This window comes from Taudactylus pleione, unplaced genomic scaffold, assembly GCF_031769625.1.
Source record: "Taudactylus pleione unplaced genomic scaffold, aTauple2 ptg000609l, whole genome shotgun sequence".
NCBI lineage: Eukaryota > Metazoa > Chordata > Amphibia > Anura > Myobatrachidae > Taudactylus > Taudactylus pleione.
Window position 1 is genome coordinate 8,407,433 of NW_028285011.1, and position 14,576 is coordinate 8,422,008.

At 43.7% G+C, this 14,576-nt stretch overlaps 1 protein-coding gene across 6 annotated transcripts in view; it reads left to right on the forward strand.

Annotated features, from left to right (window-relative positions):
• Positions 1-14,576, forward strand: part of UPF3A (UPF3A regulator of nonsense mediated mRNA decay) — a 59,271-nt gene that overhangs the window by 5,280 nt on the left and 39,415 nt on the right. For all 6 annotated transcript variants that reach the window (XM_088454147.1, XM_088454150.1, XM_088454149.1 and 3 more), the window contains exons 3-5: positions 2,074-2,180; positions 10,007-10,105; positions 10,740-10,850. In XM_088454147.1, the coding sequence (XP_088310273.1) occupies positions 2,074-2,180; positions 10,007-10,105; positions 10,740-10,850 (317 nt within the window). The remainder of the gene's footprint in view (positions 1-2,073; positions 2,181-10,006; positions 10,106-10,739; positions 10,851-14,576) is intronic.

Consider the following 14,576-nt stretch of genomic DNA (forward strand, 5'->3'; position numbering starts at 1 on the left):
GCAGAGCCGTACCTAGACTTTTTGGTGCCCTGTGCCAGAAAGAGCATTGGCGTCCCCCTCATTTTTCAAAGGGACATAATGCACCCAAAAAAGGACCATGGCTTCATGGGGAAGGGCCAGGGAAGAGATTGGGGATGCCAGGAGATGCTAGGGATGAAATAAGAGGAAGTTACAAGCAAGAATGATAATAAACAGAAATTTGACAGGCCCAAACAGCGCCCCCTGACCTGTGGTGCCCTGTGCGATGGCACCAGCCGCACTACCCTAGCTAAGGCCCTGACAAAAGGTTTGCCGCACAGAAACGCAACAATACAGTCAGTTATACACCTATTAACTGAATCAAATGACGCAACGCAACGTTGCGTTCATTTGTACTACATAGATATCAGACCCGCCATCAAGGGTCTGCAGTAGCAAAGATATTCAAAGAAGTTTAGTAAACGATGCAACATAGCAAAGAGTTAATACAGTGACACAACTGAAGGTATGTCTGGGAATTGGAATTTAGAGTACAGGTCTCCTAACAAGGTGCAGGTACCTCCATCCCTGACATCCACCACAAACCTAATACCTTTAGATATCCAGAGTTTAGAACAAGAGAGAGACAAACCAGGAGGAAAACTGGGATTGTCCCAGAGAGGAGTGACTTGGGAGGAATGTGTAATAAATTGTAAGTGCTGGAGAAATCTCAAATTTGGCAAGTGAAGTTAATGACTAGGTGGGTAGAGCATATGCCGTAGCTTTGGGGAACCTCCCAACAGCAAGGGCAGAAAAGCACCATTAGTCGTAGCATGATGTAAATTTGTAAAGTTAGTTCTTGGAATCTTATCCCTCCAGACAAACTGCCCAAACCACTTATGGTTCTGAGCAACAATACCATCAGGGACTTTTAACTGGTTGTGTCTGGAATAAGTAGAGGAGCCTGGGCAGGAGATTCACTTTAAACATCACAATCCTACCAAACCATGAGATAATATGACTTTGCCACCTGAAGATGTCCATTTTTTTGGGACAAAAGGATTCTATGGTAATTTGCTGTACAAAGAGTATTGTAACTATGCCATTGAGCTAACATTTTACTAACAATTGCTGTGCTTTAATATTTTTTTCTTTGCTCACTGTAGAAGTTATTTAGAAAATGTCATACTTGTGCTTCCATCTCGTCCTCTTTTCTGAATACCCCCCTTACCCTAGCCTAACCCTAACCTCCCGGGGGGGGGGGGGGCCTGACCCTAAGTCCCCCCCCTGGGTGCCCCCAACGTAACCCTCCCCCCCTGCGGCTGTCCGTGCCCTGCGCTCGGCTTACCTTCGATCGGTAAGCCAGGTGTCGGGCTCCTGGCGTAAGTCTAATGACAGGCGTCAGGATTTCGACACCTGTCATTAGACACTTGCCAGGATTAGACAGTCGGGAAGCTGGCGGTCGGGATTACGTCCGTCGGCTCCCAGACTGCTTACCCTGAGGCAGGATGGGGGCATACTAATGTAAGCCAAATACAGTAAAGGTGTGTTTACTTTTTGCAATTGTGAACAGACACATATAAGCCTGGGAACAATGTATTGTTTGTAGATGGTCACAGGGAAATGGTAAATACCTGATAGTGATAATGATGGTTGCCAGCACTAGCAAACCATTTGTGATTGGCTGTTGTGAATGCTCAGCTCACACTGATTGGTGCTTTCTTATTGGGTCATAGGATATGCTATTGTGAGTTTGTTTAAACTTCTTTTTGCATTCATGAGACTGTGAGTTATATCTTCTGTATCAGAGAGGGTTTTGTAGTTTAATTGGTGCCTAATAGTGAATCTGTTTCTCATACATAAGTAAATGGTTAATTACATGGTTGCTAGTGGGACATAAGTTTCTGTGACATGTGCCTGGCAAAAAAACAAACAAATATACTACTGTTGCCAACCAGAATGCATCTGAAGCGCTGTATGTGGGCAAAACCTCGCTATCTTTGCATTTACTTTTTATACCATTTATGCCCATTTTGCATCCAACTCTGCATCAGCCCGATAATCTTTACTCTCTAATGTTTTACGGAGAAAATAAAATTTTCTCTCTGTTTGCAGCTTATACCCACATCTCTTCTCAAGAGCCTACATTAACTTTAGACATCCTGAAGACATTCTTCTATTTAGAGATAGATTTGATGGATTTATCTTCATTGACAACAAAGGTTTGATATTTCTTTACATACTGGGTTTGTTTTTAAAATCTTTTTGAACAGTTTAATAAACTATTCATACAGTGGGCCTGATTCAGCAAGGATCGCAGTTGCTTATACGCACGCAATCAGCCGATTGTTGAGTACTGCGCATGCGTATGCATTGCAGTGCGTGTGCGCGAACCAGGCACTGGATCGGGACTGCGATCGCAGTGACTATGCAGACCCATCGCAGAGTGATTGACGGGGGGTGGTCGGCAAAACGCAGGCGTGCCAGTGCGTTTCAACGGCGTTGCATGGGCGTGCATAAATTAGCCACTGCAATACCATATGCAGCCTGAAGCCTCATAGCGTGCGCTGAAGTAAGCAATTCATGAGTAAGGTCTGACCTGCCTTAACTGTGTGTGCGCGCACGTTATAAGTACTCGATTGTACCAATGTTTTCGCAGTCTTGCTAAACATTATGTGTGTGTGTGTAGGTGAAGAGGGTCGTCCTTATGTATTGCTGCGGCGGCATTGGAATTGCTATGGATTAGCATAAATTCATAGTGAAACTGCGTACGTGCGCTATATTGTGATCCTTAGTGAATCAGGCCCAGTATACCTTGAGTAAATACCATTATTACATAGCATCAGTGCAAATGATTAGTATTTGTAACTCAGTTTTGTAACATTAAATCAGATGTATTAATATTATTACAATACTTTTTTTTTTAATTCTTCACACCTCTGTGACACTTGTGACATTGTGAATTACTAAGTATAAGTCTATGTGAATATTGACACAAGTCAATGCAATCAGGGGCAAATTAAAGGCTTGATTCAGAGATGGACGCTACTGCGATCACAGCTGCGATTTTGTACGCAACACAGCTGCAAAAATATACCAATGGTTGTGAAGATCACCCAAGCATAGGGACGCCCACTGCTGCCTTGTTATCTGCATTTGACATTGCTTACTTGCGTATATATCGGTAATATAGTTGCGCATCGAGCAGCCATCTTGCCCTTGCAGCAGGTCTGACCAGCCGCAAACACTGCAGCTCTCCTTGCACGCTGAAAGCGCTCATGCTGTGAATGCAATCGCAATGGCTAATTTGTGCACGCCCATGAAACGGTGTTCAAACGGTCAGACACGCCTACCATTTTCAAGACCATCCCCCCTGTTACCACCCTGCAAACGCTGACCACCTGTCACTCACTTTGCGAATGTATCCTATGTGCAAACATAATCAGTGTGACTTATATGCATGCGCACTGGCAAACAATTGCTCGATCTGCGTAAATATTACCATTGTGCCCGTCTCTGAATTAGGCCTTGAAAGCGATGCCTGCAATGTGCAGCGGTGTTGGTACGCTGGCAGTGGCAAAGTAAATTGTGATTTTGCCCTTATAATACACATCCATAGGGGTGCGTATTAGACTTCAGTACACAACCCAGGGTTTTCCTTATATGCGAAATAGGTACACACTACACCGCGGGCATCGTCCCTAATTGAATCGACCCCTAATAATGTCTATGAAATAAAACTTTTACGCACTGTAATAACATAAATTTAGTTTGATAGTTTCTTCAGGGAATTACAATTACCTATTTTGTTTGTCTGATATTGTAACCATAGACAATGTGCTCCCATCAAAATCGTCAAAGTAATTTCCCATGTGCACTCAGTGAGGGAATATGTTAGACAAGACAGCAATACATTTACTTAGTGTAGTAGGATTTCCTTAGCAATGCTCAAACTTCATTTCAGTAGGTTTGGACTTACAAACAGGGCCATCAGCAAGGTAAATGTGTCATTCTGAGAACACATATTGGAGGAGAAGAGCTTGACATTTAATACAGCTTGGTGTCATACACCAATGATACAATAATTCATAGGCATGTCCTTAATGGTAATACAAGGAGAACCTCATCCACATGTTACCTTATTCCACCTTACTTGTATTTCCACTAAAATGTCTCTGCTCTTGGGACATATTATTAGTTTATTATCAGTATTTGAAACACTCAATTATACAAATTAATGCTTTTGAAGAAGTAGATCTAATGCTCCATGTTCAAAAATGTTCTAATAAGGAAGTATAGATTTAGAAGGTGATAACATTTTCAGACATTGTATACTGTACAGCTAATTCTCCCATATTTTTAGAGGATTGTAGAAAATCTTTCATTCATCTGGCCAAACTATTTTTCAAAATAAAGAAGTTCATGTGACTTTGTATAGTTTGTGTCTTATGGCTAACAAATGGAGTGGTAAACTGTATTCAATAAGATTCATCTTATTGAAAAATGTTAAATGACCTTCATTTGGATCATAAATTGAGCCCAGTACAAGTTTGTTCCCCAAACATCTACATCTGACTCTCAATATAAATCTATCTACCTTCTGGGTCACTGGTATTAGATAAAAATTGAGTAGAAGTCTGTCTCTGAACAAGAATATCCACATCTCTTTTCTTCTCCTGGGAAGATGCTGTCACGGACTGGGGAACTTGGGGTTGTGTACCCGAACTGGGTTGTAAGACAGAGACTCTTGAACCAACAGGTAGTTTGAAACTGGATGGTTTAATGTAGTTTCTGCTCATACAGTAATAGAGTAGACTGTGATATAAGATGTTATAATATAGTCCTCTGTGCAGAGATAACGCAACTAGTAGATACTGAATAAACCTGTAAAACAAAAGTCTTTGAATAGTCACTGGACTTGGAAAGGAACTGTAGGAAGAAACTGTAGACTTGGAACTGAATGAACTTGAAGAATAGAATTTGACTACGGACTGGAGCAACGAGGATTGAACTTGCAGAACTTGGAATTTAACTCCGGACTGGAGTAACGAGGATTGAACTTGTAGAACTTGGAATATGACTCCGGACTGGAGTAACGTGGAATAAACTTGTAGAACTTGGAATTTGACTCCGGACTGGAGTAACGTGGAATGAACTTGTAGAACTTGGAATATGACTGCGGACTGGAGTAACGTGGAATGAACTCTGAAGCACTTGGAATATGACTTCGGACTGGAGTAGCACTGGTAACACACAGGAAACTCAGGAACATAGGTATTAAGTGAGAAACAGCCTAGATATGCTAGGAAGCATAGGTTTCACACCGGGAGCTCAGGAACATAAGTCTTGCAGCAGCAATGGACATTGTTGCACTGGCAACCAGCATGTGTTACAGGAAGGTCTTTTATACCATCAGGCTGAAGCGGATCGGCTGAAGCAACTTGAGACGGCTACTGACTGGATGCACGAATATCACCTGACCTGGCCCAAGATGGCCACACCCATGTTCCAGAAAACTTGTATAATGGCGCGCTATGCGCGCATGGATCTGCGGCAGAGGGACACAGGCAACAGCGGGGATGCTGCAGACGATCCTCAGGTGGAGGCCCCGCATCGTAGATCACCAACACAAAACAACAAACCGACAGCTCAGTGGGCAGCAATGGTACAGCCGCATGGGAAGATGTAGGGGTCTGAGACGGAGGTCTCTAGCACGGTTTGTGACAGATCAGTGATCGCTGTGAGTGACAAAATATGTGGGTCCCAGGGACCCTCCACTTTAACAAAATGGGGTCCTACCTGACCATTTCTGGGTCCCATCATAATTTATGCTTTAGAGCTCCCCATATGCCTCTCAGACCTCCCCTAACCCTTTACAAATGATGCCACACAGCCATGCCCGGCCTTTACACATTATGCCGCCTATTAATGCCCTTTACACATTATGCAACACAGCAGTGCCCGGTCTTTACACATTTTGCCACACAGCCTTGCCCGGTTTTAATGCCGCACATTAATGCCCGGCCTTTACACATTATGCCATACAGTAATACCCTTTAGTCCCTCTATGCATTAGTCCACCTATGCATCGCCCCCAGTAGTAGTCCTCATATGCTTTGCCCCCAGTAGTAATCCCCCTATGCATTACCCCTAGTAGTCCCCCTATGCATTGCCCCCAGTAGTAATCCCCCCTATGCATTGCCTCCAGTAATAATCCCCCTATGCATTACCCCTAGTAGTGCCCCTATGCATTGCCCCCAGTAGTTATCCCCTATGCATTGCCCTAGTAGTAATCCCCGTATGCATTACCTCTAGTAGTCCCCCTATGCATTACCCCTAGTAGTCCCCCTATGCATTGCCCCCAGTAGTATCCCCCCCATGCAGTGCCCCCAGTAGTTTACCCTCTATGCATTGCCCCCAGTATTGGTCCACCTATTTGCCCTTTAGTGACCTGGAGTGCCCCCAGTAGTTTACCCTCTATGCATTGCCCCCAGTATTAGCCCACCTATTTGCCCTTTAGTAACCTGGGCCTAATGCCCAGGTCACTCACATCTTCAATTGGGTCTAATTCCCCCAATGTAGCCTGGGCCTTGCACCTCTATACCCACAGGCCTATTGCCTGAATTTATCCCACGGGCCTAGTGCCCGACAACCCTGGTGGTCTAGGGAGGGGTTAAATAACGGTGGAAGAGGCTGCGGGGGGGAGCTTCGTTAGCTCTTTTTCTTTCCACCCCCGCAGTCCTCTTTGGTTCTCAGCTTCATTCTTCTGCCACTGGCCCATCCTGGCCAGTGGCACAGCCTCTTCCTATCTTCCTCCTTGATCACGCCGTCTTCTGGCCTCTTGCGCGGCCACCGGAACTGTTGCCGCACCGTACCGCTCTTCTTTTGTCTTCGGGAGGTCTTCACTCCTCCCCTCCGCCGCTGGACTGAACTTTCCCGCTCAGCGGCGTCTAATGCAACAACGCCGCGAGTGGCCGGGGCTATGATGCAGCAATCCGCGATTGGCTCGTCGCGTCTGCCTCCTATTGGCTGCTGGACCGCGAGCCATGTTTGGCTACTGGCAGTCTGTCACTCACTGATGGACTTTTAAGACGGAGACAGCAACAGCTTTTCTTCACCTATACAGTGGGTGGCCACTGGCCGGGCAATGAGTGACTGCTGCCCCCGCACTGATGATGCTGTGATTTGTGGGTATATGGGTAGGGGGCGGGGCCTAATGCAGTGACATGCCCGCCCCTGTCAGGAACATGAGACTGAAACAGGTAGTGTGTGTGCTTGTGGTCTCCCTCCTTCTTTCCCTCTGTCTCTCCCTCTGTCTTTGTCTCCCTCCCTCTCTGTATTCCTCCTTCTCTCTCCCTCTCTTCCCCTCCCTTCCTCTCTCTACCTCTCACTCTCTTTCTCCCTACCTATCTCCTTCTCCCTCTTTGTCTCTCTCATCTCCCCCACTTTCTATTTATCTCCCCCCTCTCTATTTTACTCTTCCCCCCTTCTCTCTCTCTTGCTCTCTCCCTAGGTAAAGGGCATAGTAGTAGTGGCTGCAGGGGGCCGTGGAAATTTTACTGGTAGGGGCACCCACAACTAAGTTGCCAAGTGGCCCCCGCAAGCCTTAATCCGGCCTTGGGACCTGACAAAGTGCTTATCTAGCTAAACACCTTCACTGTTGAGGATGAGTGGCATTAAGACCTTAAGACGAGTCCCACATGCTCTCCATAGTGACATATTTGTTAGTATGCTGCCAGCATTAGTTAACATTATTATATTGTTATTACAGTTACTTGTGTAAAATCGGTGACAGGTTTCAGACCATCCAACCATTACTCAGCTATAATGAACCAACTGTGGAAAGCTTGTCTGTTTTCCCTTCCAGTTTTAAGCCTCCTTCTTACAACATGGTTTGCCTTGGAAGCAGGACCAGGGCAGGGCTGTGACTAGCCTACACTTTAGTACATTTTCATTCATTCATCATATCTACACGGATGACATGTCGACATGATAGAATGTCGACCTAACATCCTTGGTGGTCCAGCGGTCACTTACCTGGTCCCGACAGCAGCGGCGTCTCCAGCGTTGTCTTCCAGCCCTAGCAGCTATGTGACCAATACTTCCGACACAGATGTCTGACAGAGGTGCGATTTTGTGTCAGTATTTTACCCTATCCCTAATACACCCCCTATTGGCTAATTCTAAAGTCCCTACCCCTGAGCCAAATCATAACTTCCCCTCACGACCTAACCCTAACCTTCGCAGAGGTACCTAACCCTAACCATAGGCTGTCTGAGAATGTCAACATTTTATATGGCGATATTTTAAATGTTGACATTGTGAACATGTCGACATTCTGAGGATGTCGACATGGTGCCTGTTGACAAGTTTGCCTATGTTGACATTCTAGAGTTGATATCGAGGTCTATGTATGTCAACATGGCAACTTTTGACTGGATCCCATTTGAAGGCAACATAGACATAAACCATCATTTGGATGATTCCTGTCAATGATTATTCCCTGAGCCTTCCTTAAAATCCATGTCTAATAATTTCTTCGGATACTGGGCAGCTGTAGCGTGTCCAGCAGTCTTCCCTAAAGAAATTTGCTCAGCAGCTGTATAGTTCCTGTACAATACAACAACTCCGTAGGTCACTCAAAACACTCTCCACTATACATCTATAATAGTTGTTGTCTCTCTACTCATGCCTGCCGTCCGCATCCTTTACAATAAAAAAATTAGCATTGTTGGGCCTTTTTTTTTTTACCAGGGACTGAATATGGAAAGACCAAGATAAATCATTTTAATTATTTATCCCTAAAAAAAACTACCAAACCATTTAACCGGCTGGAGAGGCTGTATGCTTATTCTCCTAAAGTCAACTATGAGCTCTGCATAATGTGTGCCCCCTCTCCCCCCAACCTGTTTATATATGATATCACTGCTCAGTGATCCATCTGAATGAGGATGAAGTGCAGTAAGAAGGTAGTAGAGCCTCAGAGGCGAATCTCGCCGCTCTTAACTTTAGCTTATTTTCTTGAGACTAAACGTTTTTTCACATTATTATGAAACCTATTTCTGCAGGAGAGTGTTGCAATGTTGTCTCCCTTGAATGAGGAGTTGTGGCTCCTGTGTATGAGTAATAAATCATCCAGGTAAATGAAACAGGATGTCTTGTGAAGGTGAAAGTTTGATACCATGGCTTTCATCATTTTGTCAATTGCTGGGGGCCGGGCCAGTAGTGCTTGAAAATTAAGTATGCTGTTAAAGCATTGCAAAATGTATTTAACATTTATCTGGGGAGACCTGCCCATAGCCCAATAAATCTGATTTAAAGAGAAAGGGGGTGAGATTAGGGTTAGACTCCACCTGGGGAGGGTTAGGGTTAGGCTACAGGGAGGGGGCTTAGGGTTAGGCACCACCTGTGGGAGGTTAGGGTGCGGCCAGGGGGGGTTAGGGTTAGGCACCCCCCAGGGAGGTAAGGGTTAGGCACCACTAAGGGAGGGTTAGGGGGGGGAGAGGCGGAGGGTTAGGGGACTCACCACCCCTGTCAGGATTTTCATCTATTGGGATGCCGCTGTCAGGCTATTCAGCCGCCGGCATTCCATACCCATCCCGTATGTAACATGATAGTGACATATAAGGACTCAGATACAATTGTATGAAGAAGTAGAGAAGAAAGGATGCTGAGAGGAAGATACTTCAGTATAAATAGTGAATGTTGGTGATAGATTAAATAAGTGAAATAAAAAATAAAACAGAGTAGTGGAAATGATTACAGTATAAGGAGACAAGAATGGAGAATAATAAGGTTGAGCCAGAAAACACTGAACAAATAACATTTAATACACAAGGAAAGCCATAGACTGTACAGAAAATATATTATACATTTATTTTTTCATTTAAAATAATGTTTAAATATATTAATTTTGCATTGTGTAATCAGCTTAATTAAAGTCAATAGTAGCCCATGCTGTCTGTGCACAAGTAACAAAAATAATTGGAAAGTTTCTCTAACTCTATTGTTAGTAAATCTCTGCCCTCCCTACAATATGTGTCCTTAGGTCAGGAGTACCCTGCTGTGGTTGAATTTGCACCTTTTCAGAAGGTTTCAAAAAAGAAACTGAAGAAAAAAGATGCAAAAGCTGGAAGTATAGCTGAAGGTAAGCGTGTATGTACTAGTGAAACGTATGTATTAAATTAGCAAAACGTAATTATATTATGCATAAAGACAACCGTCCAGGGACACTATGGACATCGCATGATTGCCGGTACACACTACAGCAATTAATGAAGGACGGAACGATGACTGCACGATCTGCACATGAGATCTCGTGATGCTTGTGAGATCTCATGCATACCCAGTGGAGCCGGCTAGGAAGGGAGACACAGCACATCAGCTCTAGGCTGATAAGCTGTGGACTCTGGCGGGGATCCCCACTCCAGCAGACAAGATGGTTATACATCTCGGCAGTAGTGCTTCCTGCTTTGTCTCGGTAAAGGCAAAGCAGGAAGAACCCAACCCCACCTTACCACCCAACCCCACTTTAATACATGGGAGAGAAGCAGTATCAGCGCACGTAAAGTTCGCTGATACCACTCCACCCCCATATCTCATATTCATACATCTCCCCCATAATGGAGTCACTGGTTCCAAATGGTGGTGTAATATCAGAGCTCATCTGTTTCAGTGCATGTTATCTTTGCTTTTTTTTTTACTAGCCTACATTGTAACATCTTCCAACCATAACTCATTATTTGAGTTGGATGTTCAACTGTTTTGTGTTCATTTTGTAGATCTTGAGTATAAGAAATTTTTGGAGAACTATTGTGCCGATGAGGAAAAGGTTTGCGCAAATCCAGAAACCCTCTTAGGAGAAATTGAAGCGAAAACAAAGGAACTTATTGGTTTGTTATTTATATATTTATGCATTGCATTATACAATTTACATAAAATATTTTATACAAAAAAATGTCTTTGCTATTAATATTTTACAGTCAGAGTAATAGGATAACTAAAGGTCAAAGACTTCATAATTTGTTCAGTTCACCAATGACACTTATTAACATTACTGTAAACCTATTTTTTTTTATTTATTTCTACATCCAATAGTAAAAATACTACTCAATGTAATAAAATGATGAGTAATAATTGTATAACTACAGATGTCTCCTCATACTCCTATACCTTTTGCGCCATATGGCACGAGACGCCTGGTGGGTTTCCCATGCTGTGTACTTTTCTTTCAGTTTTGCTACATTTTCCTCAACTTTTCTACTTTTTCCTTCATTGTGATACTTTTTCTCCTATTTTGCATCTTCGTACAAAAATAGTGTGCTAGGTAGTTAAGATTAGTTTTTTATTGCAAAAGAATTGGTATAAAGTCGCAGATGAAGAATAACAACGCGTGGCATGGGTCACACCTATCTTTTGCGGTCTTACACAGACTGTATACTTTTTCCCATAATTGTGTGCCTTAGTTTGCATATGGTGTCCTGGGTATTTAGGATTAGGGTTTTTTTTTAATGAAGGAAAGGAGTAGGTATAACGTCGCAGATTAAGCATAATGATGCAAGGTGTGTGTCATTAGTATCAGACCTTTTACCTATTTAGTGTACTTTCTCCTCAACTTTGCTACTATTTCCGCAATTTTGCATCTTAAGCTGGGTACACACTGTATGACAGTGATGCGATGTAACAATACATTGCGTCGCCACACCCACCACAGAATGTGGTGTACAAAAGTGCAGTGTATCATTACATGCTGCATGTAACAACACTGCATCGGCCGTGGAATCATCCCATCTGATGTGCAGCACAGCAGATGTTACGATTCTATGAACGATGGCCAGGAACTATGGACCTCATTCAGAGTCGGTCGAAGCGGCCGCACGGTCGTACGCCACCGATGTTCACTATACTGCGCATGCGTAAAGTTCGCAATGCGCATGCACAAACTAGCCGCTACGATCAGAAATTTCTCTCTCCTTGAACACAGCCAGGTCGGTAGTTTGAGTGACAGATGGAGGCGTTTGTGGGTGGTAACAGGGGAAGGTGCTTGAAAACGGGGGAGTGGAGATCTGAACGCAGGCTTGCCTTATTATGCGAACGGCGTTTTATGGGAGTGCATACGGATTATGGGAGTGCATAATTAACAAAGTAGCGTCATGGCACATGTGACATGGGAGGTTTTTACACTGACATGATCGTAGAGCTTAAGAGAGGGTATGGTCAACCTTAAGCTCTACGACCAGTGCCGATGGTCTCGATTAATCCTTATATGCCCGGAGATGACGTGCAATGCGTACGAGAAGGGGGCATATTTTTTTCCGACCGCTTCCTCCCCTTGGTCGGCCAACTACCGATCCGAACTTAGGGACGCAACTTGCGAGGGAATCATTTGAATATCCGGCCCCTTTCTCTGTACGACCATGCGGCCGCTTCGACCGACTCTGAATGAGGTCCAATATTTCAGACAATTCAATGAACTACAGCCGGAAACGATATTTCGTATGATAGATTGTACAGTCGTGGCCAAAAGTTTTGAGAATGACACAAGTATTGGTTTTCAGTTTTTCACAAAGTTTGCTGCTTCAGTGTTTTTGGACCTTTTTGTCAGATGTTACTATGGTATACTGAAGTAAAATTACAAGCATTTCATAAGTGTCAAAGGCTTTTATTGACAATTACATTAAGTTTATGCAAAGAGTTAATATCTGCCCAGTCCAGTCCTCAGCAGTCCAATCCCTGTACCTTTTTCAGAATATCAGTCTGTCCCTGATGTTTTTCCTGGAGAGAAGTGGCTTCTTTGCTGTCCTTCTTGACACCAAGCCATCCTCCAAAGTCTTTGTCCTGTGTCATGCCAATAGTAAAGCATCCTGAGATTATTCATGTATGGGGTTGCTTCTCAGCCAAGGGCTCACTCACAATTTTGCCTAAGAACACAGCCATGAATAAAGAATGGTATCAAAACATCCTCCAAGAGCAACTTCTGCCAACCATCCAAGAGCAGTTGATGACGAACAATGCCTTTTCCAGCATGATGGAGCACCTTGCCATAAGGCAAAAGTGATAACTAAGTCGCTCAGGGAACAAAACATTGAAATTTTGGGTCCATGGCCAGGAAACTCACCAGACCTTAATCCCATTGAGAACTTGTGGTCAATCCTCAAGAGGCGGATGGACAAACAAAAACCTACAAATTCTGACAAACTCCAAGCATTGATTAGGCAACAATGGGCGGCAATCAGTCAGTATGTGGCCCAGAATTTGATTAACAGCATGCCAGGGCAAATTGCAGAGGTCTTGAAAAAGAAGGGTCAACACTGCAAATATTGACACTTTGCATAAACTTAATGTAATTGTCAATACAAGCCTTTGACACTTATGAAATTATTGTAATTTGACTTCAGTATACCATAGTAACATTTGACAAAAAGGTCTAACAACACTGAAGCAGCAAACTTTGTTAAGACCAATACTTGTGTCATTCTCAAAACTTCTGGCCATGGCTGTACTCTTACGGGGCACATACTGACTGATGGCCGGTTCGCTTATAGTGTACTGGGTTCTTAGGATTAGTGTTTTGGAGAGGCTAAGTCCGTAACACGCTGAAATGGGGGTATTGACACGAATTGGGGATAGGTGTATTTTGACACATCTGTAAAAACCAATAAATACTTCAGAAATATTGATTGTAGCTAATCCATTTGTAGGATATGCTAACTCTTATTTTACTGGTTCAGAAAGAGGTCCTCAACCATTATTATCTCTGTATGCATCTCTCTACACTTTTGCTTGAAATGCTGATTGGCTAGACCCCTGACGGATCCACTTGTAATCCTTGGAGAAGAGTCACGAGACATACCCTGTTGGTGAAACCTAGGCACATTTGAGAACTGCTGCTAGTTTGGATGCCCCTTTCTTGTAGATAATTTTTTTGTAGCAAATACTCAAATTTGTCAAATCATGTACCAAACATGGCCAACCCTTTCCACTTTGGCTCATGCTAAATGTAAATATGATCTATAGATAGTAGTTTTTTGAGGTTGGGTGTTGGGTATGGGATGCCAGCGCTTAGGATCTCGGTGCTCAGGATCCCGACGCCAGCATCCAGACTGGGTTACAATGCCAACACCTACCGGTAAGTAGGCTAACCCTACCCCTATACCTAAGCCTCCCTCCCCACTGCCCAAACCTAAATCCCACCCCCAGCTGCCTGAATCTAACCCTCCCCCTCCGCAGCTTAAACACAACCCTCCCTCCCGCAGCCTAACCCTAACCCACCCCCTAGTGCCTAACCCTAACTCCAATACTTACCGTTGGGATGTCAGCAGTCGGGATGCTGGCATCGAGATTCTGATGGGTGTCGGGATTCCTGTGCCGGCATTCTGAGTGCCGGCAATCCCAACTGCATCCCCAGTGCAACAACTGTAAATAGCTTTTATAAACCATTTGTTACTTTTCTTCCACCAAAAGCCCAGAATGAGATGCTGTCCGAAATGTTAACTGGAGCTATAATAGAAAGAGTGGTACATTTTGTATTTTGGTCCTGATAAATGAGTATTGTGTAAGTCATTGTGGCTAAATAAGTAGAACAATTTTTCTTTTGCTTGTTTTTTTTTTTTAACATT